A 27,085-nucleotide genomic window follows, 5' to 3' on the forward strand; every position below is an offset into this window, starting at 1 on the left:
TTTCATCCTCATTGGCTTTAGTGGTTGGTGCATAAATTTGAATAATAGTGGTATTAACTGGGCTTCCCTGTAGGCACATGGATATTATCCTATCACTGACAGCATTGTACCTCATGACTGATCTGGATATGTTCTTTTTGAAGATGAATGCAACACCATTCCTCTTCAATTTGTCATTCCTGCATAGTAAATCATGTAGTTGTCAGATTCAAAATGGCCAATACCAGTCCATTTCAGCTCATTAATGCCTAAGATATCGATGTTTATGCATTCCAATTTCATTTTTGACAACTTCCAATTTTCCCAGATTCATACTTCGACATTCCATGTTCCAATTTTCAATGGATGTTTACAGCTGTTTCTGTTCATTTTGAGTTGTGGCCCATCAACAAATGAAGGTCCTGTGGGCTTTTCTCCCATGGACTTTACTCCATTCGCTTTATCACGGTCATCTCTACTTTGAGGAGGCAGTTCTTCCCCAGCTGCATTTTAAGTGCCTTCCAACCTGAGGGGCTCATTTTCCAGCACTATATCTGACAGTGTTTCTCTGCTATTCATAAGGTTTTCGGTGACTATAGTCTGTCTTTGTCTGAAAGCTCATCTGAAACCTGTCCATCATGGGTGACCCTGCTGGTATTTAAAATTCCAGTGGCATAGCTTTCAGAATCACAGCAACTTACAAGCTACCACAGTACGACAAACTGACAGACTAGTGGTGGCCATTTGGTTTTAAGTGGGACTATGTCTACTCTTTAAAGAACACAGCATAATTATGTAGCAGAGCTAAAATTCTAGTTCAGCTTTCCTGACCAATACTTCATCATATGCTAATGTAGGTAGAGCAGTTATTGCTCACATTTACATGTGGCCAAGTTGTATGTTACCAAAAAGATTGGACCTCTAGACACCTTTGGGTTTTCCACTCTAACTCTGTCTTTATTCTCACTTCAGGACTAAGCCACAAACTAGAGGGTTGGGAAGAGTGATAGGGTGTTTTAGGTAATGGTCTTCAAAGTAAAGTGAACCAGTGGATTCATTGCCATTGAGTAAAAGAAAGATTCCAACTTCTGGGCTACCACGTGTAGTTACTTAGGGTTTGCCCATTTTTAAATGCATATGTTGAGTATATATTATAAGTATATATGGTACATATATATTTATATAATAAGGGCACGTGGTGGTGGTGGTGGTTATGTGCCGTGGAGTCGGACCGAATCATAACGACCCTGTTCAGGGTTTCCTAGACTGTAAATCTTTACAGGAGCAGAATGCCTCATCTTTCTCCCGCTGAACAGCTGGTAGTTTCGAACTGCTGGCCTTAAGGTTCGCAGCCCAATTCGTAACCACTACGCTACCAGAGCTCTTAATAAGAGCACTTAGTAAGAGTTAAATCTAAGTACATGTTTCTATTTTTCAAGTTTCTGAGATCTTGAGGTTGCATGATCAAATATTTTGACCTATAAATGTAAAAAGTTTAAAAATCATTGACATGATGAAGCTAGATTAGATTACTTATCAAATGTGGTCCCCTGAAGTTCTGTACCCCTCACTTTACTTCAGATCCTTGATAACTCATGCATCTCATAAATGTTTTAGCCCAGGAATATGCCTGGCTTTGAACATCTTGGGATTAAGCTGTGGCTTTCTTATAGTATTGTGGGTTGTTTATGACATCAACAAGGCTTTCACGGAGACGTTGGTGATATTTGTTTGACGTTACTTGGAATTTGTACAGTAACTACATGGAGTACTATGTAGATCAATCACAGATGTCAAGAGTTTCTCTGTTTATAACAATGTGGAATCAAGAAGTCTACAGTTAATTGTAGGTATTTATTTAGTGTTCCAGAAAATTCCAGTGTGAACAAAAAAACAAAAACACAAAGTTAGGTGACTCAAGAGAACAAGTAGACCCTCTGTTCCCATCTTCAAGGAGGAGCAGGTATCCATAAATTGCCAAATGGTAGTCAGCCCTTAAAGTATTTCAAATAATTATATAAAAAGAATAAAATTTAACATTATTGTGAAATAATCTTTTTTTCAACACTTAAGTAATTTCTGATGTGTGAAAACTGAAGAATTGTTCTTTAGGGGCATGTGGTAAATACTTTCAGAGCTGGTTGATTTTCTAGTATGAAGCAGAGGATTCTGGTTAGGATGACATGATATACTTCCTGTTGTAAGGCTATCCCATCATGCAGATTCCCAATAAAATATTCTTCTTCTTACTGTTTGTAATTATCATACACAAAATTTGTCAGAATTTCCAAAACATAATATTACTTTAAACAGAAGTATCCCTTAAAGGCGGGGGGCAGGCGGGGGACAAATCTACCTTTGCATACAACACCAGGGAAATATGTACCAACTGTACATCTGAAAAATCCTTTCATCTGTTTTCCAGGACCGAGAAAAACTCATTCGTAGGAGAAAACATAGAAGAAGTTCCAAGCCAATTAAGGTAATGAGAAAACTAAATTATCATACATTTGCCACAAACACAGCCAGACAGGTGAAGCTTGCCAAAAAAAAAATCTTTCTGCAAAGATGTGATAAATCAGATGTTCCTGGAATGCAGCAAACCATGGACATACAGTGTTTTCTAGAAGAGAATCTCTCTCATTTCAGTTCTCAGAAGTCCCAAAATGAATTTGTTGTCGATCTTTACCTATAAGGGTTTGATTGAATATGGAAATGTTAGCATATGTCTTTTTCTGAATAGAGAAGTCACAAGTTTGATGTAGATAGGGTTATCTGACAAGTTAGAGAGCCACATTCTAAATGCACGCAAGGGATACACATGAGGTGATAGCTCTAAAATATAAACAAAGAATCTGATAGCCACCTTTTAATTGATTCATGTATTATATTTTTCTTGGGAAATCATGATAATAGTATGCTCATCCTACTAAGATCGATATGTTGTCGTTGTTAAGTGCCGTCAAGTTGGTTCTGACTCATAGCAACTTTGTATAGGGTTTCCAAGGAGCAGCTGGTGAGTTTGAACCACCGATGTTGCAGTTCAAACCTCTGATAATTCACCAAGTTTTGCTTTTCAGTTTTTCTCTCTTTCAATTTTGATTTTTGCATTTTTCCAAATAAATTTGGAAATGAAACAGAAAACTTAATTTCTACAAATTCCTCTCACGTACATACATGGACTTAGAGAGCCACATGATCATACTTTAAACACTAGAAAGACTAAATTGCAAAACTCATAGCATAAAATGTAATGTAACGATGCTCTAATAGTTCCATGAAGAGAGGCACACACTAATGAATTTTCCTTGAACACATCACAAGTGCAGCAATTATTAAGTTCATGCCTAATATTTTTATTTAATAACAGAAATATTCAAGGATCTCTGTATTGTATATTCATATGCACTTATGCCACTGTGGTCTTGTAGGATAAGCACCGGACTGCTAACCACAAGGTCAGTGGTTCAAACCTACCAGCTACTCCTAAAAAACCCTGTACAGTGTCACTATGAGTCGGAATCGACTTGATAATACTTAACAACTTAATGCAAGTTGCTAGTGTTCTAGAAGGATGCCAACTTCTTCCAATTTTAATTGTGCCAATCAATCTGTAAGGAAGGAGCTCTGGTAGCGTAGTGTTTACAGATTGGGCTGTTAAACTCAGGGTCAACAGTTCAAAACTACCAGCTGTTCCACGGGAGAAAGAGGAGACTTTTTGCTCCCATAAAGATATACAGCCTCAGAATCCCTGTACTGGGTCGCTATGAGTCGGAACCAACCCCACTGCACATAACTACCACCACCACCAATCAATATGTACTTTCTCTCCACCAGCGGCCTGTTTTGGACCCATTTATTGGCTATGATGAAGATTCCATGGATTCAGAAACATCATCTATGGCCTCATTTAGGACAGACCGGACACCAGCTACGCCTGATGATGACTTGGATGAAGTAAGCTTTTCCACTTTTCTAGTCTCTTGGAATATTCTTATCAGGTTGTTTCCTAAGGGCAGAAAGATATTTAGCTTTTCGCTCCTTCACAAAAAAACACAAAGTAATCTGATGATAGTGAGCAATTTTGAGACTACTTTTGACTTTGCTGTGTCTTGGAAAGTAAATTCACTCATGTCAGGTAACCATCTTAGAAATCTCTGTATAATTCCCTCGGTAACTTAAAGACTGTTTTCAAAATAAAAGCCACGGTCCCAGATCTCCATTTAGGGAGCGTGTAAAGCAAACAATTCAGAAAACTTTTGGGTACAGTCCAGGACAATGTCTAGTAGTCTACCTCAGCAGAATCATCTGAGTGGGTACAGTTACAGTGAAAATTCCCTGGACCTATCACACAGCTCCTGACATAGGATCTTGAATGTGGAGTCCCTCCCAGCCCTTAAATCAGCATTTTTACAGAAACCCTGTCGATACTTTTATACTGTGTATTTAAGTTTAAGAGACTTAAAACTGTAAAACTATGGTTTTGTTTTTGTTTCATACTTAATTTGGGGAACAAGTTTCTCTGTAGAAACTTGTTTCAAGTTATGACATTCAAAGATTCTTTGTGCAAAAGAATGTGGTGGTGGTGGTGATGGTGATGGTGGTGGTGTGCCATGGAATTGATTCTGACTCATGGCAACCCTGTATAGGATTTCCAAGGCTTTACAAGTGCAGAAAGCCTCATCTTCCTACTGTGGAGCAACTGGGAGATTCGAACTACTAATCTTGTGGTTATCAACCCAGCTCATAATCCATTATGCTGCAAGGGCTCCTTCTATATGTATGTAGTAATATTTTTTTTAAAAAGTAGGTGAAATTAAAATTCTGCATGTCATTTCTTGCAAATTTTGCTCCAAAATCTGAATATCAGTTCTTTTCATTTGGATTTAAAATGAACTAAAAGCCAGGATCAAACATAATAATCAGAAATACACAAATAAGCAAACAAATTTTTTTGTTAAAATGAAATCCTTACAAAATGGAAGTCAGAAGGGACTCTGAAACATGCTCTTGAATTTAGGGAAGCTAAAGTGGATGCACATCTGCTGCACAAGACCTTTTTAAAGTGTTGAAGAGCAAAGATGTCAGCTTGAGGACTAAGGTGCACCTGACCCAAGCCATGGGTATTTTCAGTAACCTTTTATGCATGCAAAAGTTGGACAGTGAATAAGGAAAATTGTAGAAGAATTGATGCATTTGAGTTATGGTGTTGGAGGAGAAAATTGAAAGTGTCATGGGCTGCCGAAAGAACCTGTGTTGGAAGAAGTGCAGCCAGTGTGCTCCTTAGAGGCCAAGATGGCCAAACTTCATCTCTCATACTTTGGACATATTGTCAAGAAGGACCAATCGCTGGAGAAGAATATCAGGTTTGGTGAGGTGGAGGGTCAGAGAAAAAAAGGAAGACCCCCAGCAAGATGGATTGGTCAAGTGGCAGCATCAGTGGGCTCAAGTGTGGCAACAATAGTGAGGTTGGCCCAGGATCAGGCAGTGTTTCGTTCTGCTGTGCATAAGGTTGCTGTGAGTTGGTACCGACTCAATGGCACCTAACAACAACAACAGCAACAACAAAGTTAATGCAAGAAATGAAGCAAAAGAACTTGACAGAAAATTTCAAAGGGTAGCATAAGAAGATAAGCTAGAAAAATGAAATGTATAAAAAACTTTAGTTAGAAAACCAAAAGGGAAGAACATGCTCACAGATCATATCTCAAGCTAAAAGAACTGAAGACAAAAATCCAAGTCTAAAGTTATGACAGTCAAAGATTCTTTGTGCAAAATATTGAACAATGGAGGAAGTATATATATATATTTAAAAAAGATGATGGAATATACAGAATCACTATACCAAAAAGAAATAGTCATTTTTCATCCCTTTCAAGAGGTTGCATACCATCAAGAATCAATGGTATTAAAGGAAGACGTTCAAGCTACAATGAAAACATTGGTAAAAAACAAGGCTTGAGGCATTGACAGAATATGAATTGAAATGTTTCAACCATCTGTTGCAGCACTGGAGGTGTACTCACTTTCTGTGCAAAGAAATCTGAACCTGTATATGCATAGTCCAAGAGGCCATTATTCCAACAGAACAAGGGGGTACAGCTTGCTTTAAAATCAGGAAACATTGTGAAGGTTTTATCCTTTTACCACACTTAGTTAATCTGTATGCTGAGCACATAATCTTAGAAGCTGAACTATATGAAGAAGAATGCTAAATCTGGATTAGAGGAAGACTCATTAACACTTGCAATTTGCAGATGATACAACCTCACTTGCTGAATGTGAAGAGGACTTGAAGCACTTATTAATGATCAAAACCTTCATTATCCATTATACTTCAACATAATGAAAATTAAAATATTCACAACTTAATAAACAACACTTTTTTTGATTTGGATACACAATCAAAACCCATAGAAGTAGCAGTCAAGAAATCAAGTGACATATTGCATTTGGCAAATCTGTTGCAAAAGACCGTTATAAACTGTTAAAAAGTAAATATTTCACTTGGAGGAGTAAGGTACCCTTGACTGAATCCATAGTAATTTCAGTTGTCTCATAGACATGTGAAACCTGGCCAAAGAAGAAGAAAGACCAAAGAATTGATGGCTTTGAATTATGATGCTGGTGAATAATACCGAATATACCATGGACTGCCAGAACAACAAATAATCTGTTTTGGAAGAAATACAGCCTAGAATGCTCCTTAGACATGAGGAGGGCGAGACTTTCTCTTATGTACTTTGGACATCATGCTGGATACAGTAGAGAGTGTCAGCAAAAAAGAGGAAGACTCTCATTCTCATGTTGGCTGTAACAATAGGCTCAAACATTGCAACAATTGTGAAGATGGTGTAGGATTAGACAGTATTTTGTTCTGTTGTGTATAGGGTTGCTACGAGTCGTCACTGACTCAGTGTCATCTAACATTTCTGCAATGTTTGTCTTGATATTGTTACTCATAAAATTTGTGTATATACACACACTTGGGAGTTAAAAGTGAAATCAAACAGGGTGCAAAATCAAACCAACCATTAATGTCTCTTTAAAAAAGTAAACAAATATTAATATTTTTACATTGAACCAAAGGACTTGAACATAGCATAATTATTATTTTTATTTTGTTTTGTTAAACTCCAGAGTTTAGCAGCTGAAGAATCTGAACTACGATTTCGACAATTAACAAAAGAATATCAGGCCCTCCAAAGAGCATATGCCTTACTGCAGGAGCAAACTGGAGGCATAATCGATGCTGAAAGAGAAGCCAAGGTTAGTGCACATTTGAACTGCAGCAGTCAAAGCATTACAAGTACCATGGACACAAAAATATCAATAGGATCGTTTTCCCTTGTACTCTTCTCTCCTCTGCTGCTTTTGAACTGTTGTGTCTTTTATGTCAACAAACCTTAGATCTAGAAACATTAGAACCAGCTTTGATTGATGCTTTTATTCCTTAAAAGATAGTTGAGTATATAGTTCTTATTCTTGCTATTTGAAAACTTACGTTTCCAAAGCTAGACCGTATTGAATTCTGATCATACGTTTGTTTTAGTCTCTTGTTTGGAGAAAGAACTTTCATATTTCAAAGGCAATGGCTAGCCAGTTTCTTTTCTTAGTAAGCACACAGCGAATGCTTATTGACAGCTTACCAAGAATTTTTTCAAATTAGATCTCATTTAATGTTCATGACAACCTTCAAAGGCAGTCATTTTTTAATAAAATAAATTTGATGCTCAGAGACGTTAGTTGCATTGCCTAAGATAACACAGCTATTAAGTAGCAAAGCTAGGATTCCAATTCAGATATTCACTGGGTCAGATGTTCTATCTACTATACCACTACTGCCCCTCATAAACTTATTTGAAGGCATTGTGTTGAGTATTTACCATACATCATTACCTCGTGTTACCCTGAACAACTATGAAGAAGATACTATTGTCTCCTTTTTTATGGAAGACAGAATAATAGCTCAGGTGAGACTAAATGTAACTTCTTGTTGTTGTTAAGTGCCGTGGAGTCGGTTCCGACTCATAGTGACCCTGTACAGGGTTTCTGAGGCTATAAATCTTTACGGGAGCAGAAAGCCTCACCTTTCTCCCGTGGAACAGCTGGTAGTTTTGTACTGCTGACCTTAGTGAGGTTCAACTTTTAAACCTAAAAAGCAAGAAAGTAAATCTAGTACTCCATTATCTCCAAAGATAATGAAGCCATCATGCCATTACTGTCTCACATTAATTGATGTCAAGTGTGAGGTAGGTTTTAACATGTGGTGAGTTTCTCCCACTTGCTTTTTAGAGGGTGCACTATGCTGAGAAATGGCTTTTTATTTACTGATTTATTTTTATTTTTAAAGTTTTTATTGTGAGTTGAGTGAAGGTTTACAGGGCAGATCATCAGTTTTACATTCAATAAACCATATACTTTGTTTCATTACAATGATTATAATCCCCACCACGTACCATCAGTTAACAGTATTTCTCTCTACTCATTTTAGTTTTTTAAAAAAAACAAAAAAACACTCAGGCATATATAAAAATTTACACCACCAAAGGGCACATTCTGCAAGTCTGTCTCTTGGCCGCCAGCTTTCAGTCCCTCTCTTTCCATGAATCTAGAATCCTCAGCTTCTCCTTCTCTCCATGTCCCCATCGTTACCTCCATCTCTGGTGTTGCTGCTTCTCTGGATAAGGTCCTGCATTCCGCTTGTGCTCTTCTCCCTTGGTAGTCCAAGGGTCTTCTATTTCTGGACTGTAGGGTCAACTACTCCCCCGTTTTTGTTCCAAAACTTCTATCTTTACAACTGTAACAGTCACAATTAGTCATGATACCAATTACTCACTGTTGAAGCATAAGAATCCTATCCCCATCTCTTTTCACCTGGCCTATCTAGACAAGATGAAAGCTATTCAGTGGGGACTCTATCTTCCCACACACACTCTTAAACTAAGCTCCCTCTTGAAACCTTGTAAGCCAGTCACTTTGTGCCTTTATCACCCCCTGGTTTTAAGTATCCAATGCTAAGGAGTGTTTTAGAATCCTCTGAAAGGAGCTCTGGGAACGTAGTGGTTATGAATTGGACTGCGAACCTCAGGGTCAGCAGTTCAGAACTACCAGATGTTCCATGGGAGAACAATCAGGTATTCTGCTCCTGTAAAGATTTACAGCCTCGAAAACCTGGTATAGGGTTGCTATGAGTCAGAACCGACTCTGTGGCCCACAGCTAGCCAGATAATTAGTGAAAAAGGACAGATTTCACAGTTACATATTTTTTTAATGATAAGATACATGCAAATATACACACAAAGAGAGTAAAATATGTTAAAAAGAAACACTGATTCAGAATAAACAGGCAATCATTCAAGATTTTTCTGACAAGTGTGTCCATCTTTACTTTCATGTGTATGCTTTAATACTGCAGTATTTTTGGTTTTTATTTTACTAACATAGCATTCAGCAGCCAAAATAATACATATGACTTATTTTTTGAAGAGTAACAATACAGAAACCAGTCTTCATTAACTCTTTTGATTCCTTCATCTAAGCCATAGCATGTTGCTGCTGTGGCTGTGTGCCATAGAGTCAATTCTGACTAATAGTGACCCCAAATACGGTTTCTGAGGCTATAAATCTTTATGGGAACAAGAAACTTCATCTTTCTCCCACAGAGTAGATGGTAGATCCGAACTGTTGACTTCCTAGAACAATAAGATTTTTTTTTTAATGTTTTATTGTGAATTATGTGATAATTTACGTGGGATAACATTACTTTCACATTCATCCTATTGTATATCGTTTCATTGTTATGGTTACAATACCCTCCATGCATCATCAACCAACCAAATGGTATACCCCACAAGCCTGCCCACCAGTCATCAGCACACAGCCCCTCTCCCTCTCTGGGTGTAAAGTCCCCAGCTGCTCCATCTCTCCATGTCATCCTCTCTGCCTCCTTCTCTGGCTTCACTGCTTCTCTGGGTAGGGTCCCGCTCTCTGCTCTTCTTCCTTGATGGTTCCAGGGACCTCCGAATAGGATTGCTTTAAAAGGAGACTATCATGAAAAACTTTATGCATACTAAAATTGGAAATTCTAACCCATAAAATTAAAGATTTGATGCTTTGAATAAACTCTACACAGTGTCACAGTGAGTCAGAACTGATTAAATGGCACTTAACAACAATAACAATTAAAGAGATTTCACCAATAGATATCTGCCTATAAAATAAACTCCATTCCCAGAGAGCTTTATAGTTGAGTTCTGCCACATATTCAAGGAGCAGATGATACTAATATAAAGTATTACTCATAATAAAAATTTAAGTTGGAAGAGAAAAGTGAATACTTCCCAATTTATTTAATATTTATCAACTTGATACAAAAACTACAAATGGAAAGTACAATGATGATTCTGCATTAATTTATGAATATAGATATAAAAATCATAGTGAAAATATTAACAAATCAAATTCATTGATCTAAATCAATACACACATACACACATCATGTTCAAGTTTGAATTATCCTAAAAATGCAAATATGATTCAACACTCAAAAATAGATATAAGAGAAAAAAGATTATAATGTACACCCATTCAAAGTTTAAACAAATATTTGCAAATAAGAGACTTTTTTTTTTTAAGTTTTTATTGTGAATTATGTGGGTTTACATGGGAGAACATCAGTTTTACGTTCATCCTGCTGTATTTCGTTTCATAGCAATGATTACATTCCCCTCTATGCTTCATCAAACAACCAAAGGGTACATCCCACAGGCTGACTTCCTGGCCATCAGCACACAGCCCTGACCCCAGTGTCACCAGCCGCTCCATCTGTCCACATCATCGTCTGTCGCTGCTTCTCTGGGTAGGATCCCGTACTCCACTCTTCTCCCTTGATGGTTCCAGGGACCTCTGCTCCTGGACTGCAAAATCAGTCACTCCCCTCCTTTTGTTACAAAACATCTACCTTTACATTTCCAAACCTCATAGTCAGTCCTGATAGCAATTATTCACTATTGTACCACAAGAGTCTTATCCCATCTCCTTACATTAGCCCCATCCCAACTGATTGGAAACCATTCAATAGTGATTCTACCTTCCCCCACCCCATCTAGAACTAGCTTCCCTCTTGAAAGCTTGTAAGCCAGTCACTTCTTGCCTTTGTAGTCCCCCCACCCCCATTTTGGGTAGCCAATAGCTAAGTTGCCATCTGTACCAAGAGGGTGGGAATGATCCTCGCTGTAAAGATTTGTTCCCCTTTTTGAGCTACTGTATCCATAAGTATAAAGAGCTCCGGTAGTGTAGTGGTTACTAATCGGGCTATGAACCGCAAGGTCAGCAGTTCGAAACTATCGTCTGTTCCGCGGGAAAAAGATGAGGCTTTCTGCTCGCATAAAGATTTACAGCCTCAGAAACCCTGTGCAGGGTGGCTATGAGTCGGAGCCAACTCCATGGCACATAACAACAACAACAACAACATATCCATAAGTATAGGTAAAGTTCATCAAATTGCAGTGGGTTACTCTTTTTTTTTTTTTTTTTCAAGAAGAGACTTTTTTTAAACTGATAAAGTTGAGTATAGTATTAAATGGTTCAGATAAGTGTGATCTCCTTAATCTAGGTGATAGGGGAAAAGTACTTATAAGGGCAGGAAAGAAAAATATTTTTTCTTTGATTGCGTATGTACAAATTACAAGATAATTTTTTTAAAACACAAGATAATCTCCAATAAATAACATGGCAAGTTTGATACTTAATAAGATCAGTGTCAAAAACTATTTACATAGAGAGAGAGATGTTGTTGCTGTTAAGTGTTGTTGAGTTGATTCCGACTCATAACCATCCTGTGTTGGGTTTCTGAGGAACAGCTGGCGCATTTGTAACACTGACCTTCTGGTTAGCAGTCCAGTGCTTATCCTACAGTGCCACAACAGAACTCTTAGATACCAAAGAATTAACGTAAGAATTCATTTGCTGACTAGACTAATAAGCATATAAAATATTCATGTTTACTAATTATTAAGGAATCACAAACTAAAATAGCAATGAACTATCATTTTACACTTAGCAAATTTCTATTCTATTGACAGAAAACAATGTATCTGACAATATTTATTTTAAAGAGGACATGGAGCACCAGGAACCATCATACATAACTGTTATTGAGCGCCATCAAGTTGGTTCTAACTCATAGCGACCCTGTACAGGAGCGACTGGTGGGTTTGAACTGCCAAACCTGCTGTTCAAACCTACCTCGTAGTCCAGTGCTTATCCATTTTGAGTAGTGGCATTTTTCAGTTATGAAGTCAAAGATGTATATATAAGAATGACCTATCATTTTCTTGCCAAGTACATACCCTACAGAAACTGCTCCATATATACATTTGTAGACATGCACACAAATGTACATTGAAGCCTAGTTTTTAATAGCAAAACAAATGCAAATTATTTTAATGTTTTTAAATACTATAATGAATAAATAATTTGTGATAGCCTCATATAATTGAGAAGTCCGTGGATGGAGAAATGGTTAACATGCTCAGCTGCTACCAGAAAGGTCGGAGTCCACTCAGAGTTGCCTCAGAAGAAAAGCCTTACAATCCATTCTAAAGCATCAGCCACTGAAAACTAAATGGAGCACAGTTCTACTTGGATACACATGGGGTTGCCATGATTTGGAACAGTTTCTTTTGCAACTGTTTATTTGTTTTCCTGTTTTTTTTTTATATGTTCTGTTTTAGGGGACTATTTTTTATATAGTGGTATATCAGATGGCAGTTAAATTAATAAACTAGAGCTAAATACATTAACAGAGATAAATCTCAAGGATTTACCTCAGAGAATATATTGTTCTAAAAAAGCTATGAACTCACCATATAGAATAGGATTTGAGAATTGCAATGACTTATATAGAGAATATGGTACTTTACAGAAGTCTTAAAAGAATTAAAAATAGTAGTGTGTATGTGTGTGTATACCAAAATATCCAAACTCAAATTGTTTCCAACTCATCAGGACACTATAGGACGAATAGAACTGCTCCATAGGGCTTCCAAAGCTGTAAATCTTTAAAGAAGCAGACTGCCTTATCTTTCTCCTGTGAAGTGACTGGTGGGTTCGAACCATCAACATTTCTTACAGTTAGCAGTCCAGTATTTAACCCATTGTGCCACTGTTGTTCCTATACATACACACATAAACAAAAGAGTTTGACCAAAAAAAAAAAAATGGAATTAAAAGAATGGGATTTTTCCGTGTACTTTTGGAAGCCCTTCATATTTGTAGTGTAATGGCTACATACATACACTTATACTTCCATACACAGAAAAAATAAGCATCCAATTCAGGAATGTGGTTAAATTTGGCAAATAATGATGACAAACTCTAGGACTTTCAACTGTATTTTAGCATAATATGTTTAACACAGCTATTTAAGATATAAATACGGCAATACATAGGTTAGAACTTTACAAAACTGGCTGGTGGATATGTAGATTGTTTTTTATTATTTTTATGTTCCTGTTTATTTGCACTGATTCATTTGAATAGTATCAAAAAATAGAGTATTTGAAATCATGTCCAAAGTCAAGCTGCTTACAGTTTGGGCAGGGTCAGAATTGACTCAACGGCACTTAACAACAACTATTTATACCCAAGAGAGTGATATAAATAATAAAGACTGTTGTTGTTGTTAAGAGCTGTTGATTTGGTTCTGACCCATAGCAACTCTATATAGGATTTCCGAGGAGCTGCTGGTGAACGTGAACCGCCGACCTTGCGGATCAAACCAACTTTGCAGTCCGGCACATAAATCTATAGCACCAACCAGGACTCCAAAGACTGTAGCTTTGGGAAATATGCAGGGGTTTCAAAAGTTTATAGGAGAATTCCATTATATTTTCTTTCCATTTTTCGGTAAATGTTTTGAAATCCCCTCATATTATTACTCAGACTCTCTTGGGAATGTTTCTTCATGTATAAGGGCATTGGTTAGTGATCTCCAGACTTAGTGATACAATCAGGATACTTCCTTCATTTATAGATGACTGAGATGGTCATTTGCTGGAATGGTTGGGAAAGATGACAGTGTAGGGTAAAAAGTTGGCTGTGAATGAATGGCAAGATTTTGGAGAGACAAAATGGCAGAAAGCTTTCCAGGAGGGGAATTGGTTCAAAGAGAGATGTGGACCCTCCACACACAGAGTAGACAGGGATGGGTAACTTGGACATTGGCTACCCAAAATGGAGGGTGAGAAGCTACAAAGGCAAGAAGTGACTGGCTTACAAGCTTTCAAGAGGGAACCTAGATCCAGAGGGCCTGGAGGAAGGTAGAATCTCCAGTGTGTAGTAATTCAATCTGACTAGCAGGGGCTGATGCAATGAAATGCAGACGGGTCTCTTGTGATACAATAGTGAATAATTGTTATCGGGACTGATTGTGAGGGTTGGAAATGTAAAGGTAGACATTTTATAGCAAGGGGGGGAGTGATTAACTTTTCAGTCTAGGAGCGGAGGTCCCTAGGACCAACAAGGGAGAAGAGCAGAGAGCGGGTCCCTAACCAGAGAAGCAGTGATGCCTGAAATGGAGCCAGAGATGATGAAGTGGAGCAATAGAGCAGCTGGAAACTTTAGATCCAGAGAGGGAGAGCAACTGTGTGCTGAAGACCTGGGGGGTACGGGGGAAGGATTGCATGGAGGGGATTGTAACCATGGCAATGAGACGATATACGATAGAATGAATGTAAAACCAATGTTCTCCCATGTAAACTATCACATAATTCACAATAAAACATAAACAAAAAACAAAAAAAAGAGAGAGAGAGAGATGTGGAGTTAGGAGACATATTTAGGGACCAAGGAAATCATCTGAAGATGAAGGGTGGACTTTGTGTTTTAAAGCAGTGGGAAAAGATTGGAGATATGATGGCGTTTGTAACTGCCAACTAAGAACTTTAAACTTTAGCCTGGTGATAAAGATTTAAGGAAAATTTTGAATCACAAAGATAGTTTACAAAGATGCTTTTGTCATAAGAAAATTCCTCTTTTCCCTTCTTGGTTTAAATTCTAGAGACGCCCAAAGACACTGCTGTCCAGTAGATTACAATTCATAGCTGCCTATAGGTCAGAATTTCTAAGGCTGTAATCTTTATGAGGAGACTGCCATATCTGTTTCCCATGGAGCAGCTGGTGGGTTCTAACTACTGACCTTTTGTCTCTTCAGGGACATGCAAGGGAGGGGAAAAAAGAAGCATTATCATTTTACTTGTTAAGTTCTGGAATTTTGATTTCACCAGGCCCAAGAACAACTCCAAGCAGAGGTATTAAGATATAAAGCCAAAATTGAAGATCTGGAAGCGACTCTGGCTCAGAAAGGGCAGGTAGGCATCTGGTTGCTAGAACTTCATCAGACACAGACAATGCTATCTGACCTTCTTGTAGCTCACTCTGCGCACTGGGCAGCATCCAGGACTCGGCTTGGCGCTCCACAGTGACCTTTTTCAAATTGTATTAGAATGTTTGACTCGATGTTTCTGTCCATGGTGCTTTTCTGGCCAAGTGTGAACCCAGTCACAGCAAAGAATGAAGTTGAACTAGCCAGAAGAAGAACCCTGTATAAATAGTCCAGAGTTGTCTAAAGCGCCAAGACAAAGACTCCCCACCCCACCGCCCCGCAGCTGCATTCTTTGCCTCTACGCTACATTTATGGCTCTGCATTTTAATGTTTTCCATCCATATGTATCTAGCCTGTGTGCATTCTGACCCTTTTCACTTCTTGCCTGTGTGGTCACTTCTGAGTCCCCAGAAGGCTGGTCCTGGATTTTTCAGACTGGAAAAGGCAGAGATAGTGAGTGACAATGAAAAAGGGGTTAAATTTTCCTGGCAACTTTGGCTCCAATATCTTGGACAGAAGGAGTTGGAAGGGGTGGGTGTAATTTGCCCGTCATTGACAGGCAGGCAAACTGGGTGAAGAGAAGACAGCTCTGACAAAGTGGTTTGACAACACATGCTCTTTTATGCCACTCTGAAATGCTGACTGCACGATATTCTTTGTCAAACAGGATTCACACTGGGTAGAAGATAAACAACTTTTCATTAAGAGAAACCAGGAGCTTTTAGAAAAGGTATGTTGGGCGCAACACCCTAGTGGGGCAGAGGAGTCAATGATGAGAGATCCAGGAGCAGCAGGGGGTGCGCTCAGGAGTGGCACTGGGGCCAGAGGAAGGGAAGGCTTTTCCGGTGCTGCACTCTCTTGGCTACGTGCGCTCAACTGCATCCCTGTCACCTCCATCACCATCAGTTAAGTGGCACGTGTGCATGGCTCTGCGCTGGGCATGGTGCAGACTTGAAAGGATGTGTTCCCTGAAACCAATGGATTTGTTAACCATATGTATATATATACTGTATATCAATCGTACATGTATATATACACACACACTCCCACCTCCCACACACGCACGCATCCTATGTTGTTTTCTATCGGCAAAAAAATGCTCTATAAATAGGACTTGTCATTTTGTGCAAGGAAGTGATAGATTACGGTTCCAAGACTGTGCCGTGGTGTTCCCACTTCTTATCTTGTTGCTAAGCTTGGCTGTTTATATATATGTATTTTAATTAAAAACATTTTTTGGATGTATCCAAGGCAAAAAAAAAAAAAACAAACAAAAAACACACAGCATTTCCAGAAAGTTTTTCAACAAAACTATATACAGAAGCATGATGTAGATCTAACACAAGAGCACTTCAAAAAGTTCGTGGACAAACGGAATTAAAAGATAATGGATATTTTCCATGAACTTCTTGAAGCCCCATCATAAATATAAATGTAAGTTAAGTTACCTGAACATAGACTTTTGATGTGGGGAAAGTAAACATAACAGATTAAGTTTAAAGGTGGCTTTCTTTTGGTATTTACCTTCCACAAATTAAGTGAAAATTTATTTTTCAAAAATCTTATATTATCCTTGACAAAAACAATTTGCAAGTTTCTTTGGGTAAGGGAAATGATTCTGTGAGTCAATCCAAAATTATCTATCAGGTCAATCTAAAATTATCTATTAGGATTATTTATATTAATATCTTTTACCCTTGAATAAATAATTGACCACCAAATCTTCAAAGGTGGATTCAAACAAGAAAGAGAAAGAGAAGTGTTGTCCCTGTATCTGAGTTCCCTTTCTAGTCTGTGGATAAGATATCCTGTTTCACCCTCTCCATGATACAGAACAAAGCTGTTGTATAGACTGTGGGTGGGGAATTCTAGCATTGAGTCTCTTTAGCAGGTTGAGTGTCCTTGTACAGAACTTCTTCAGGCTTTGAGCCTAGTCTAGGAAGTTCAGTCAGGAATCACTGATGTAGAATCAGCAATCCTCTCCAAGTATCCAATTAATAATCCCAGTCAAATACTTTAGAGAATAAAATGCCCTTTCTGATAGAAGTCATCTTCTCAAAGCATTTGAAAATTCGCTAGATCCAACACAGCTAATGTGATGAAAAACTTGACTACTTTAAATAACATTTCCAAATTTCTTATGATTTCACCACCTTTATTATGCTTTTCCCTATATCATGAAGGTTTTTGTTTTTTAGGATTTTTACAGTCTCAGAGATCTTATAGATAGTTGTTGTTGTTGTTAAATGCCGTCAAGTTGATTCTGACCCATAGCGACCCTGTACAGGGTTTCCAAGGGTGTAAATCTTTACGGGAGTAGAAAGCCTCATCTTTCTCCCGCGGAGCAGCTGGTAGTTTCGAACCGCTGACCTTAAGGTTCGCAGCCCGATTCGTAACCACTACGCTACCAGAGCTCCTTATAGATAGTAAGGTATACTATATTTCTTTATCATATAAAAAATAATTTCCATATATCATCTGATTTCCTTTAGTTTTAGTATCTTTTGGCTGACAGGAGAATTTTTGAGCACGAGTAAAAGGAAAACAGAATTGAAAATGCATATTTTGGAAAGTAAATTCATCTTATGATAAATCTTATTTATCTATGATAAATCCTATTTTTAAACTCAAGATTTTAAATTGTGTGCATAAGGCCTTACCCACACTGCTAACATCAAAGGCAGTCTAAAAACCTACTAAAACTCATGAAGATTTTCTAATCCCTTGAAGTCTAAAAATAAATCAAACATAGACTCAGTCTACAGGGAGAGGAATGCTTACGTGCAACTAACTCAACCCCAGACTTCATTGTGTGTACATTTTATACTAGAGACGTGAAGTCCTACAAGAAAACACAATGCAGAGATGTCACTTCTAAATAGGTAGATGGGAAAGGCCCTTATGGTAGGAGATGTTGGAACTTAGTGTTCAAGGATGTGTGATTCACTAACATAAAAAGAATAGGACTCACAGACAATGGTGGTGGTGGGTATGTGCCATGGCTTTGATTCCAACCCTGCATAGGGTTTCCTAGGCTGTCAGTATTTACGGGAACAGAAAGTCTCATCTTTCTCCCATGGAATGGCTGGTAGTTTCAAAATGCAGACATTGAGATTAGCAGCCCAACTCTTAAGCACTGTGCTATCAGAGCTGCTTTCACAGTCAGAAGTAGGTAGAGAGCTCCTGGGTAGTCAGGTTAAAGGGTAGATCAAGATTTCTAAATCCTAAATACTGGTTACGAATTGGGCTGCTAACCTTTAGGTCAGCAGTTGTAAACTACCAGCTGTTCTGTGGGAGAAAGATGAGGCTGTCTGCTCCCGTAAAGATTTATAGCCTCGGAAACCCTGTATGAGTTGGAATCAACTCCACGGTACTTAAGAATAAGTGTGCACCTGAGTGCATGTGATTATATGAGTGTGTAGATGAAAGGGATGACATTTGAAGCTGGAAGCCTAAGTGGTGACCACATTATTAAGGTTTTTAATGCTCCATTAAGGAGCTTGATTTTATCGTCTAGGTAATTGGAAGTCAGTGATGTTTTGTATAGGATTAGATTTGTTTTTTTAAAAAAGTTCATTCTTGGACACTGTAACTCTAGGATATTTGCAAATAAGAGGTTTTAATGTTCTCTGTGCACACTTTTAAATCTGTTTCCATTACACTGCCGGGACCCACCACAAGAGGGTAATCAGAACTCTCAGATTCACTATTCCCAGCATCTCTCAACTTTATCCCCATGTGATCAGAACTCGACCAAAGGATACCTACAAAGAAAGCCAAAGATGCATTCTTTTCACGTATTCTTGGGATTGTTTTTCATGGCCTGTATGATTCACTCACTGAATAAATGAATGCTATCCATGCTTGCTTTGCAAAATTGTAGGTGCTTTTTGGAATGCTCACCTAACTTAAGGATTTACTTTATTAGATAGAAAAACAAGAGGCAGAAAATCATCGGTTACAACAGGAACTGCAGGATGCCAGAGACCAGAATGAACTGCTGGAGTTTCGAAACCTAGAGCTAGAAGTAAGGATATAATAATACCAATACAAATAAGCACAGCCCTTAACCTGCATTGAACACTTACTTATAGCTAGGTGCTAAACTAAGCATTTCACGTACATATTGTTATTTAAACCCAACAATCACTTTCAAGAAATGATGATGCAACAGCTGAGATTAATTAACTTCTCTGAGTCTGGTGATTCCTTAAGGTGGAAACACGTTAATGCAGCTCAGAACAGCTTGATGGGAGACCATGCTTTTTCATGCCTCTACCTTTTTGAATAAGAAAAGTGCATCATGTAAAAAATAACTTAAATAATTGACTTAAAACCCTGTCCATCTCTCATTGCTTTTAAATAATCATTCCTATCTTTTATTGAATTTTGACTCATCAAAAATTTTACTTCAAGAATTGTATTGAAAATATACAGCCAGTCCCTGGATTACAAATAAGATTCGTTCCTAACTGTCTTTAAGCCATTAAGTTGAATTTGTAGGTCAGTTACAACAGGTGCATAGGGTTTGTATTTAGCTGTACTGTGGTGTAATATCAATGATTTAAAGCTGCGCAGGCAGCAAGTGAACAACTGTGATGAAGAGGGTGTTGTAAATAAATAAAAGGGAGGGAAAATTTATATAACATTAAAGAGCAAGTCGGATTCATCCATAACCTGAGGACTGCTTGTAATTCAGTGCTTGGATTTATGAGTAAATGTTTTAGTTAATAAAGCATTTATGCAAAAGGCTGCTAAGAAATAAGGTTTACTTATCTTAGGAACTACCTTGATCAAGTTAACCAAATTTCAGCTTTTCTTATTTTTCTTAATATAACATGTAAATCAAATCAGAATTTGATTGTATCACATGGAGGAATCTGGCTTGGGATCTGATTGAACTCATGTTGATATATGAAGGATAACAAAAATTCCCATATGATTTTTCTGTTATTTTACCATTTCTTTCTTCCTGAAGTTATTTCATATTAGGTATGGAAAAAGAGTTAGAATGCTAGGAGTCAAGAAGAGTTAAGTCATCTTTCGCAGCCCACGTAGCTAACTCATGTAACTTGAGTGGATTGAATATGTAAAAAGGCTGTTAGCTGCCATAAAGCTTCAGGGCAAAACCACTCTTTGCAATATCTGAAAGCTCTAAATATTCATACAGTTTAAATTGAAACTTTACTTCCCACATTTCCTGGATTAAAAACTTGCAAAAATGGATGACACCCTCCATAAATTCTTCTCCCATACCTCTGATTTACTTGGCTAGTCAGTACTTTTCCATTAAATTTAACCACGAACCTCTTAAGTTTATTTATTTATTTTGCCAATTGACATATTGATAAACTGCCAAAAGAATATAAAGAGAGCACACAAACAACTGGTATAGTGTTTAATCAGTTTTTGCCTTTTTTTTTTTTTTTTAATTCCCATATCTCCTTCACTATATTTCAAGGAGAGAGAGAGACGATCCCCTCCATTTAATCTACAAATTCACCCATTCTCAGATGGTGTGAGTGCACTGCAGATCTACTGTATGAAAGAAGGTGTAAAGGTAGGCAGATACTTAATTTTTTTTATGTTTATAGAAACTAGAAAAACTTAGATTTCCAAAGGCGGGAGGATGATCGTGACTTTTTTGTCTTTTAACACGTGGATGTCATTTTGACCCAAGATACTGAAGAAATGAAAATAGCTATTATCTATTGGGAAAATCAGTAGAACATGACCAAAATAAATGTGTGCCATGTGTGAATGGTCACAGCAAAGAACTCAGGAAGTCTTAATTGCTTAGAACAACATAAAGTATAATATAGAATCAGAAGATGTATGAAGATACTTAGTTTCAGTTGTTTGGGGGAATATAAACTAAATTCAGTACTTCATGAAGCTTAGAGTTATTTCAGATGAAAAGTATTTGTTGAGTTCCTTGTGTACTATTGTGTGGAATGATACTCATGGAATTTCAGAATTAGAAAATTTAAGAGGTAAAAGATCTTAAAGTCCTTTAGTTCACCATCTCTTGTGTTATGTTTAAGAAGGTTTCCTCACCTAAATGAACATAGAGTTTATAACGTATTGCTTATTTATATGACATATAATTCTATCTTTAGTGATATTGGAATGCATCTTAAATATTAAGGTTGAATTCAGGTGATGCTTTCCCGACAAATACAATGTACTTCCAAGTAATGAAATTCCATTGTGAGAATCTATTCCAGAAGTAAAGCTAGAAAGCCCCCTGTTCTTCCAGGTCTCCTCCTACCCTCTGCATGGCCCACTCTGAGCTGCCAAGCCCACCTGCTTTGATCTAGACTTTGATTTACCTGGTGGTAGGGCTTTGCGCTACTGTTTTTTGAATAGGAGTATGAGGAGACAGTCATATTAATGAGGTTAAAAAAAGCGGGGGGAGGGCAGGGGAAATGAGACAATAAAATTATGCTGCTTAATTTCTAATAACTATTTTTGTGGAGTTTAAACCTCTGTCTTCCTGAACTACATGGAAATTTATAAAGCAAATCAATTTTTTTTATTTAACTCTAATTAAATTACTTTGGTTTCTTAGATTTTTTTTGTTAGATAAATTATAAACAACTTCAACCAATGTGTGTAACTTATATCCAAGAGAACTCTTTCAGATGATACTGCTGCCTCACACTGACTCAAGAAATATAGTCCAGTTCACCTGCAATCTCATGTTATTAAGTGCTGTGGAGTCAGTTTCAACTCATAGTGACCCTGTATAGAGTGTTTGAGAAGCAGCTGGTGGCTTTGAACTGCTGACCTTGTGGTTCATAGTCCAGTGGTTATCCTACAGTGCCACACCAGGAGTCCTGTATCCCATAGAATGAAGTTAACACCAATCAATCCCCATGCCATCTTGTATATTGTGATTCATAGTGATCCTATAGGATAGAATAGAACTGCCCATAGGCTTTCTAAGACTTTTGTTACTGGGGAGAAAAGAGACTCCTTCTTCAAATATGTAAATATTATAGAGACTATTTGCTAAGTCTTAAACAGGAGTGAACACAAGTCAAAGGCAAACATAGATCACTCGGTGAGTGAAGTCATCAGAAATACCATGATGAGTTTCCGAAGTTCCATATCCACACAGGGCACAGGGAACAAAGGAATCTTCTCTGACATCCGTCCACACCAATGGCAGCAGCCATATGTCACATACATATGCTGGGCCCATGGAGAGCAGGGAGGAGACTATTTCAGATAGGAAAGCTGACAGTCTCTGAGGCTCTGGGTATGACATCACAGGCTGGCAACCAGGAATGTGTCCAGGAATGTTCCTTTAAGGGCTGGCTAGGGGAAACAGCCCAAAACCCACTTAAAAATATTCTCTACTTTAACTCTGGCAGTTCCTCTATCAGAGGTACTCAAGAAATATTAGCATCTGAACACAAGCTGGAATTAAGCTCTCTGCCTGGTTGGAATCATTTGCAAGCAAAAAGCCTTCAGATTTCATGCTTTACAGCATTGTAAATCTTTACAAAAGCAAGCTGTCACTTCTTTCTCCTGTGGAGCTGCTGAGGGGTTTAAACTGCTGACCAAACCCTTTAGGAACCAAGCACTTTAACCACTATGCCACCAGGACTCCTGAAATTAATGTCCCATACCTTAAAAAAAAGGGAATGGCATTATAGTTTTGCACATGACAGTCAAAATTCAACCAGGTCAGGATCCCATTGATGAAAATTAATTTGATTCTTTATATCACTATTACTTTCCTTTATGCCTAAAATATTTAATAGTTGGACTTCTGGTGTGGCGCTGTAGGATCAGCACTGGACTGTGAATCACAAGGTTGGCAGTTCAAACCCACAAGCTGCTTTTCAGAAACCCTATACAGGGTGGCTATGAGTTGGAACTGATTCAATGGCACTTAACAACCGCAAACACATATATTACTATTGTTTGTGCCTAAAATATGTGATCATTTACAAAAGTTGGATGATTATAAGAAAAAAAATGTTGATGGGTATATTTTGAGTCCTTTCTATATGTTAAACTCTTTCATAAGCAGTTTTTTTGCCCTTAAGATCAGCTTATGAAGGAAGTAATTATTATCTCCATTTTGCAATTGGCGGAATTGAAAGTGAACTATTAAGCAGTTTGCCTGAATTCACACAGCTTGCAAGTAGCAGAGTAGAAACTTAAAACTGAGTTTGCCTGATTGAGAAACAACTCAAGATATTACAGACCTTAAAATGTCTTCCCTGAGCTTTGGCACTGATGGAATGGGGGCCATATTTGTGTCTTTGATTTAAGTGGATTGCCTTATTTTACAGGATGTGAACATTCCTGATTTAATAAAGCAGCTTGATATATTGGGTGATAATGGGGTAAGTAATGAATTGGGGTAAGTAATTAAATGCAGTAAAGATGTGTATGCTTCTAAGTAGAGGGCAGGAAATACTTGTCAGTGCATCATTTCAAAAACAAAAGCAAATGAATGAGATGCAATGGTCACCTAGGGACACAGCTCCCTGGATGCAACCTGCAGGTCATCAAGCTAAAGAAGGGTTGTTAAGAATCTTGGCATGGTAGTACCAAAATCAGGACCTGAGAAAGCCATTTTCATGGGTGCGTTCCAGATTGGAATACTGACTGGCCACATATATAGTGATTAAAGCTACTGCCATCTGACTGTTAGTTGCTAGAAGGCCCTATACAGGGTCACTGTGAGTCGGAATCCATTGGACAGCACTAACAGCAACAACTACAACCCTGTGTGAAATTAATCACTCATTTGCAGTTGCAAATACTGCTAAATAGTAGGGTTGGTGGCAGCTGAAGGAGCTCTGGTAGCGTAGTGGATACGAATCGGGCTGCGAATCTCAAGATCAGCAGTTCAAAATTACCAGCTGTTCTGCGGGAGAAAGATGAGGCTTTCTGCTCCCATAAAGATTTACAGCCTTGGAAACCCTGTATAGGGTCGCTATGAGTCGGAACCGACTCCATGGCACATAACAACAAAGCTACAAAGGCAGGCCTCTGGTGACTTTGCACTTACAGATAACTCCTGGTCTTTACTGTTATGTTTTGAAACCACTGAACCCCTATTTGCAATAAAACTTTTCTTCACAATCCTGTTCTTTATCTAAAGTAAGGAGCTCTGGTAGCTTAGTGGTTAAGAATCGGGCTGCTATCCTCAGGGTCAGCAGTTCGAAACTACCAGCTGCTCCGTGGGAGAAAGATGAGGCTTTCTGCACCCCTAAAGATTTACAGCCTCGGAAACCCTGTACAGGGTCACTATGAGTCGGAACCGACTCCATAGCACATAACAACAACAACAAGGTTAAATAAGAACTGAATACTCCTGTTCTAGAGTCTTGGTGTGGTGCTGTGGGATAATGCACTGGCACTCAAGGTCAGTTTGACAGTTTGACGCTCCTTGGAAACCCTGTACAGGGTCAGTATGGGTGGGAACCGACTTCACTGCACTTAACAACAACAACAGCTGTTCTGACTTACCTACAAATTCTTAAAGAAATAGGAATGGATCATGGTTCACCCAGGGGTAGCCTTTCTGAAAACATTACCTAGACAGGGTCAAGGTGTATTACTATAGTGGGAAAATTATTCATTCACATACTAGATGTGTAATGCATGTAGGTTTCCAAGATTGAGTCACATCATTTTTCAAGCCCTTGAAAAATTATCAAAGGAGAGGACAAAATTAAAATCACATCAAACTACTATGAAGAATCCACTTGATTTCACTTTGGATTTTAGTTTTCTCATAGTGTAACTGTAAATTAAGTGCACTTAAAATAAATCATAAAATCAAATCAGTATTAGACATTCAATGTACATTTTATAGCTTTTTAATTATTCTTTGTTAAGAGTTACTACTCAACAGTAAGAACATGAGTTATAATTCCATGCAGGCCTTCATAGCTAGCAGAGTTCATGACACATGTTCAGGCATGCTTTTTTGATTGTTGTTGTTAGCATCATTCAGTGATTTCCAACTCACAGTTCCCTATCCTGCCCCATCCTCACAATGGTTATATTTAAGGCCACTATTGCTGCCACTGTGTCAATCCATCTTTTTGGCATCTTCCTCTGTTCACTGACCCTCCATTTTACCAAGCATTGTGTCTTTCTCTAAGAACTAATCCCTCTTCATAATATGTCAGAAGTATGAGAGACAAAGTCTTTGCGTCCTACCTACTAAGGAGCATTCTGGCTGTGCTTCTTCCAACACAGATTTGTTTGTTCTTCTGAAAGTCCATGGTACTTTTAATATCATTTTACAACACCTTAATTCAAATGCACCAATTATTTATGTGGTCTTCCTTATTCATTGTCCAACATGCATATGAGGTGATTAAAAATACCATAGTTTATTCAGGCACACCTTAGTCCTCATGCTGACATTTTTGCTCTAGAACGCTTTAAACAGGTCTTTTGCAACAGATTTACCTAATGCAGCATATCCTTTGATTTCTTGACTGCTGCTTCCATGAGTATTGACTGTGGATCCTAAGGAAATGAATACTTTGACATCTTAATAAAGCTTTTCTTCATTTATCATGATGTTATTTATTCATCCAGTTGTGCAAATGTTTGTTTGCTTCACAATGAGGTGCAGTCCATACTGAAGGCTCTACTCTTTGATATTCATCAGTAAGTATTTTTAAGTCTGCCTTGTGTTTCAGCAAACAAGGTTGCATCATTTGCATACCATAGGTTATTGCGTCTTCCTAAAATCCTGATACCACATTCTTCTTTATATAATCCAGCTTCTCAGATTATTTGCTCACTAGGCTTTCTGCTCCTGTAAAGATTTACATCCTTGGAAACCCTGTACAGGGTTGCTATGAGTTGGAATCAACTCCACGGCACATAAAAACAACAACAAATACTGACAATAGATATGATGAAAGGGTACCATCTTCGTGTATACCTTTCCTGGTTTTACACCATTCAGTATCCCATTGTTCTATTTAAACAACTGCCTCTTGGTCTATATATAGAGCCCTCGGGAGCAGAGTTACGTGTTCTGGAATACCCATTTTTTGCAATGTTATCCATAGCTTGTCATGGTCCACACAGTCTAAAATCTTTGCATAGTCAATAAAGCACAAATAAACATCCTTCTGACATTCTCTGCTTTTAGCCAAGATACATGTGACATCAGCAATGATATCCCCAGTCCCACATCCTCTTCTGAATCCAGTTTAAATTTCTGACAGTTCTGTCACTGTATTATTACAGCAGTCTTTAAATTATCTTCAACAAAATTTTACCTTTATGTGATATTAATAATATTGTTCATTAATTTCCACATCCCATTGCATCACCACTGTTTGTAATGAGCACAAATATGTGTCTCTTCCAATCTGTTGGCTAGTTATTTGTCTTCCAAATTTCTTGGTATAGATGAGTGAGTTTTTCCAGTGCTACATCAGTTAGTTGAAAGATTTCAATTTGTTTTCCATCAGTTCCTGGAGCCTTGTTTTTCCTCAAATGCCTTCAGTGTAGCTTGGACTTCTTCCTTCAGTACCATTGGTTCCTGATCATATGCTACCTCTTGAAATGTTTGAAAATTGACAATTTATTTTTTGGTATAATGACTATATGCATTTCTTCCACCTTTTTATGCTTTCTGCATCATTCAATTTTTGTTTGTTTTTTTTGCATTATTCAATATTTTGCCCATTGTTGTTATTGTTAGGTGCCATCGAGTTG

At 37.9% G+C, this 27,085-nt stretch overlaps 1 protein-coding gene across 4 annotated transcripts in view; it reads left to right on the forward strand.

The window, feature by feature from the left end:
* JAKMIP2 (janus kinase and microtubule interacting protein 2) overlaps positions 1-27,085 on the forward strand; it is a 307,935-nt gene that overhangs the window by 239,046 nt on the left and 41,804 nt on the right. For 3 of the 4 annotated variants that reach the window (XM_006874497.1, XM_006874499.1, XM_006874496.1), the window contains 8 exons: positions 2,405-2,461; positions 3,817-3,936; positions 7,120-7,248; positions 15,270-15,353; positions 16,035-16,097; positions 19,296-19,394; positions 20,829-20,927; positions 23,677-23,730. In XM_006874497.1, the coding sequence (XP_006874559.1) occupies positions 2,405-2,461; positions 3,817-3,936; positions 7,120-7,248; positions 15,270-15,353; positions 16,035-16,097; positions 19,296-19,394; positions 20,829-20,927; positions 23,677-23,730 (705 nt within the window). The remainder of the gene's footprint in view (positions 1-2,404; positions 2,462-3,816; positions 3,937-7,119; positions 7,249-15,269; positions 15,354-16,034; positions 16,098-19,295; positions 19,395-20,828; positions 20,928-23,676; positions 23,731-27,085) is intronic. The other variant, XM_006874498.1, reaches the window with a different exon arrangement.

Source organism: Chrysochloris asiatica, unplaced genomic scaffold (genome assembly GCF_000296735.1).
Source record: "Chrysochloris asiatica unplaced genomic scaffold, ChrAsi1.0 scaffold00280, whole genome shotgun sequence".
In the NCBI taxonomy this organism is placed as follows: Eukaryota; Metazoa; Chordata; class Mammalia; order Afrosoricida; family Chrysochloridae; genus Chrysochloris; species Chrysochloris asiatica.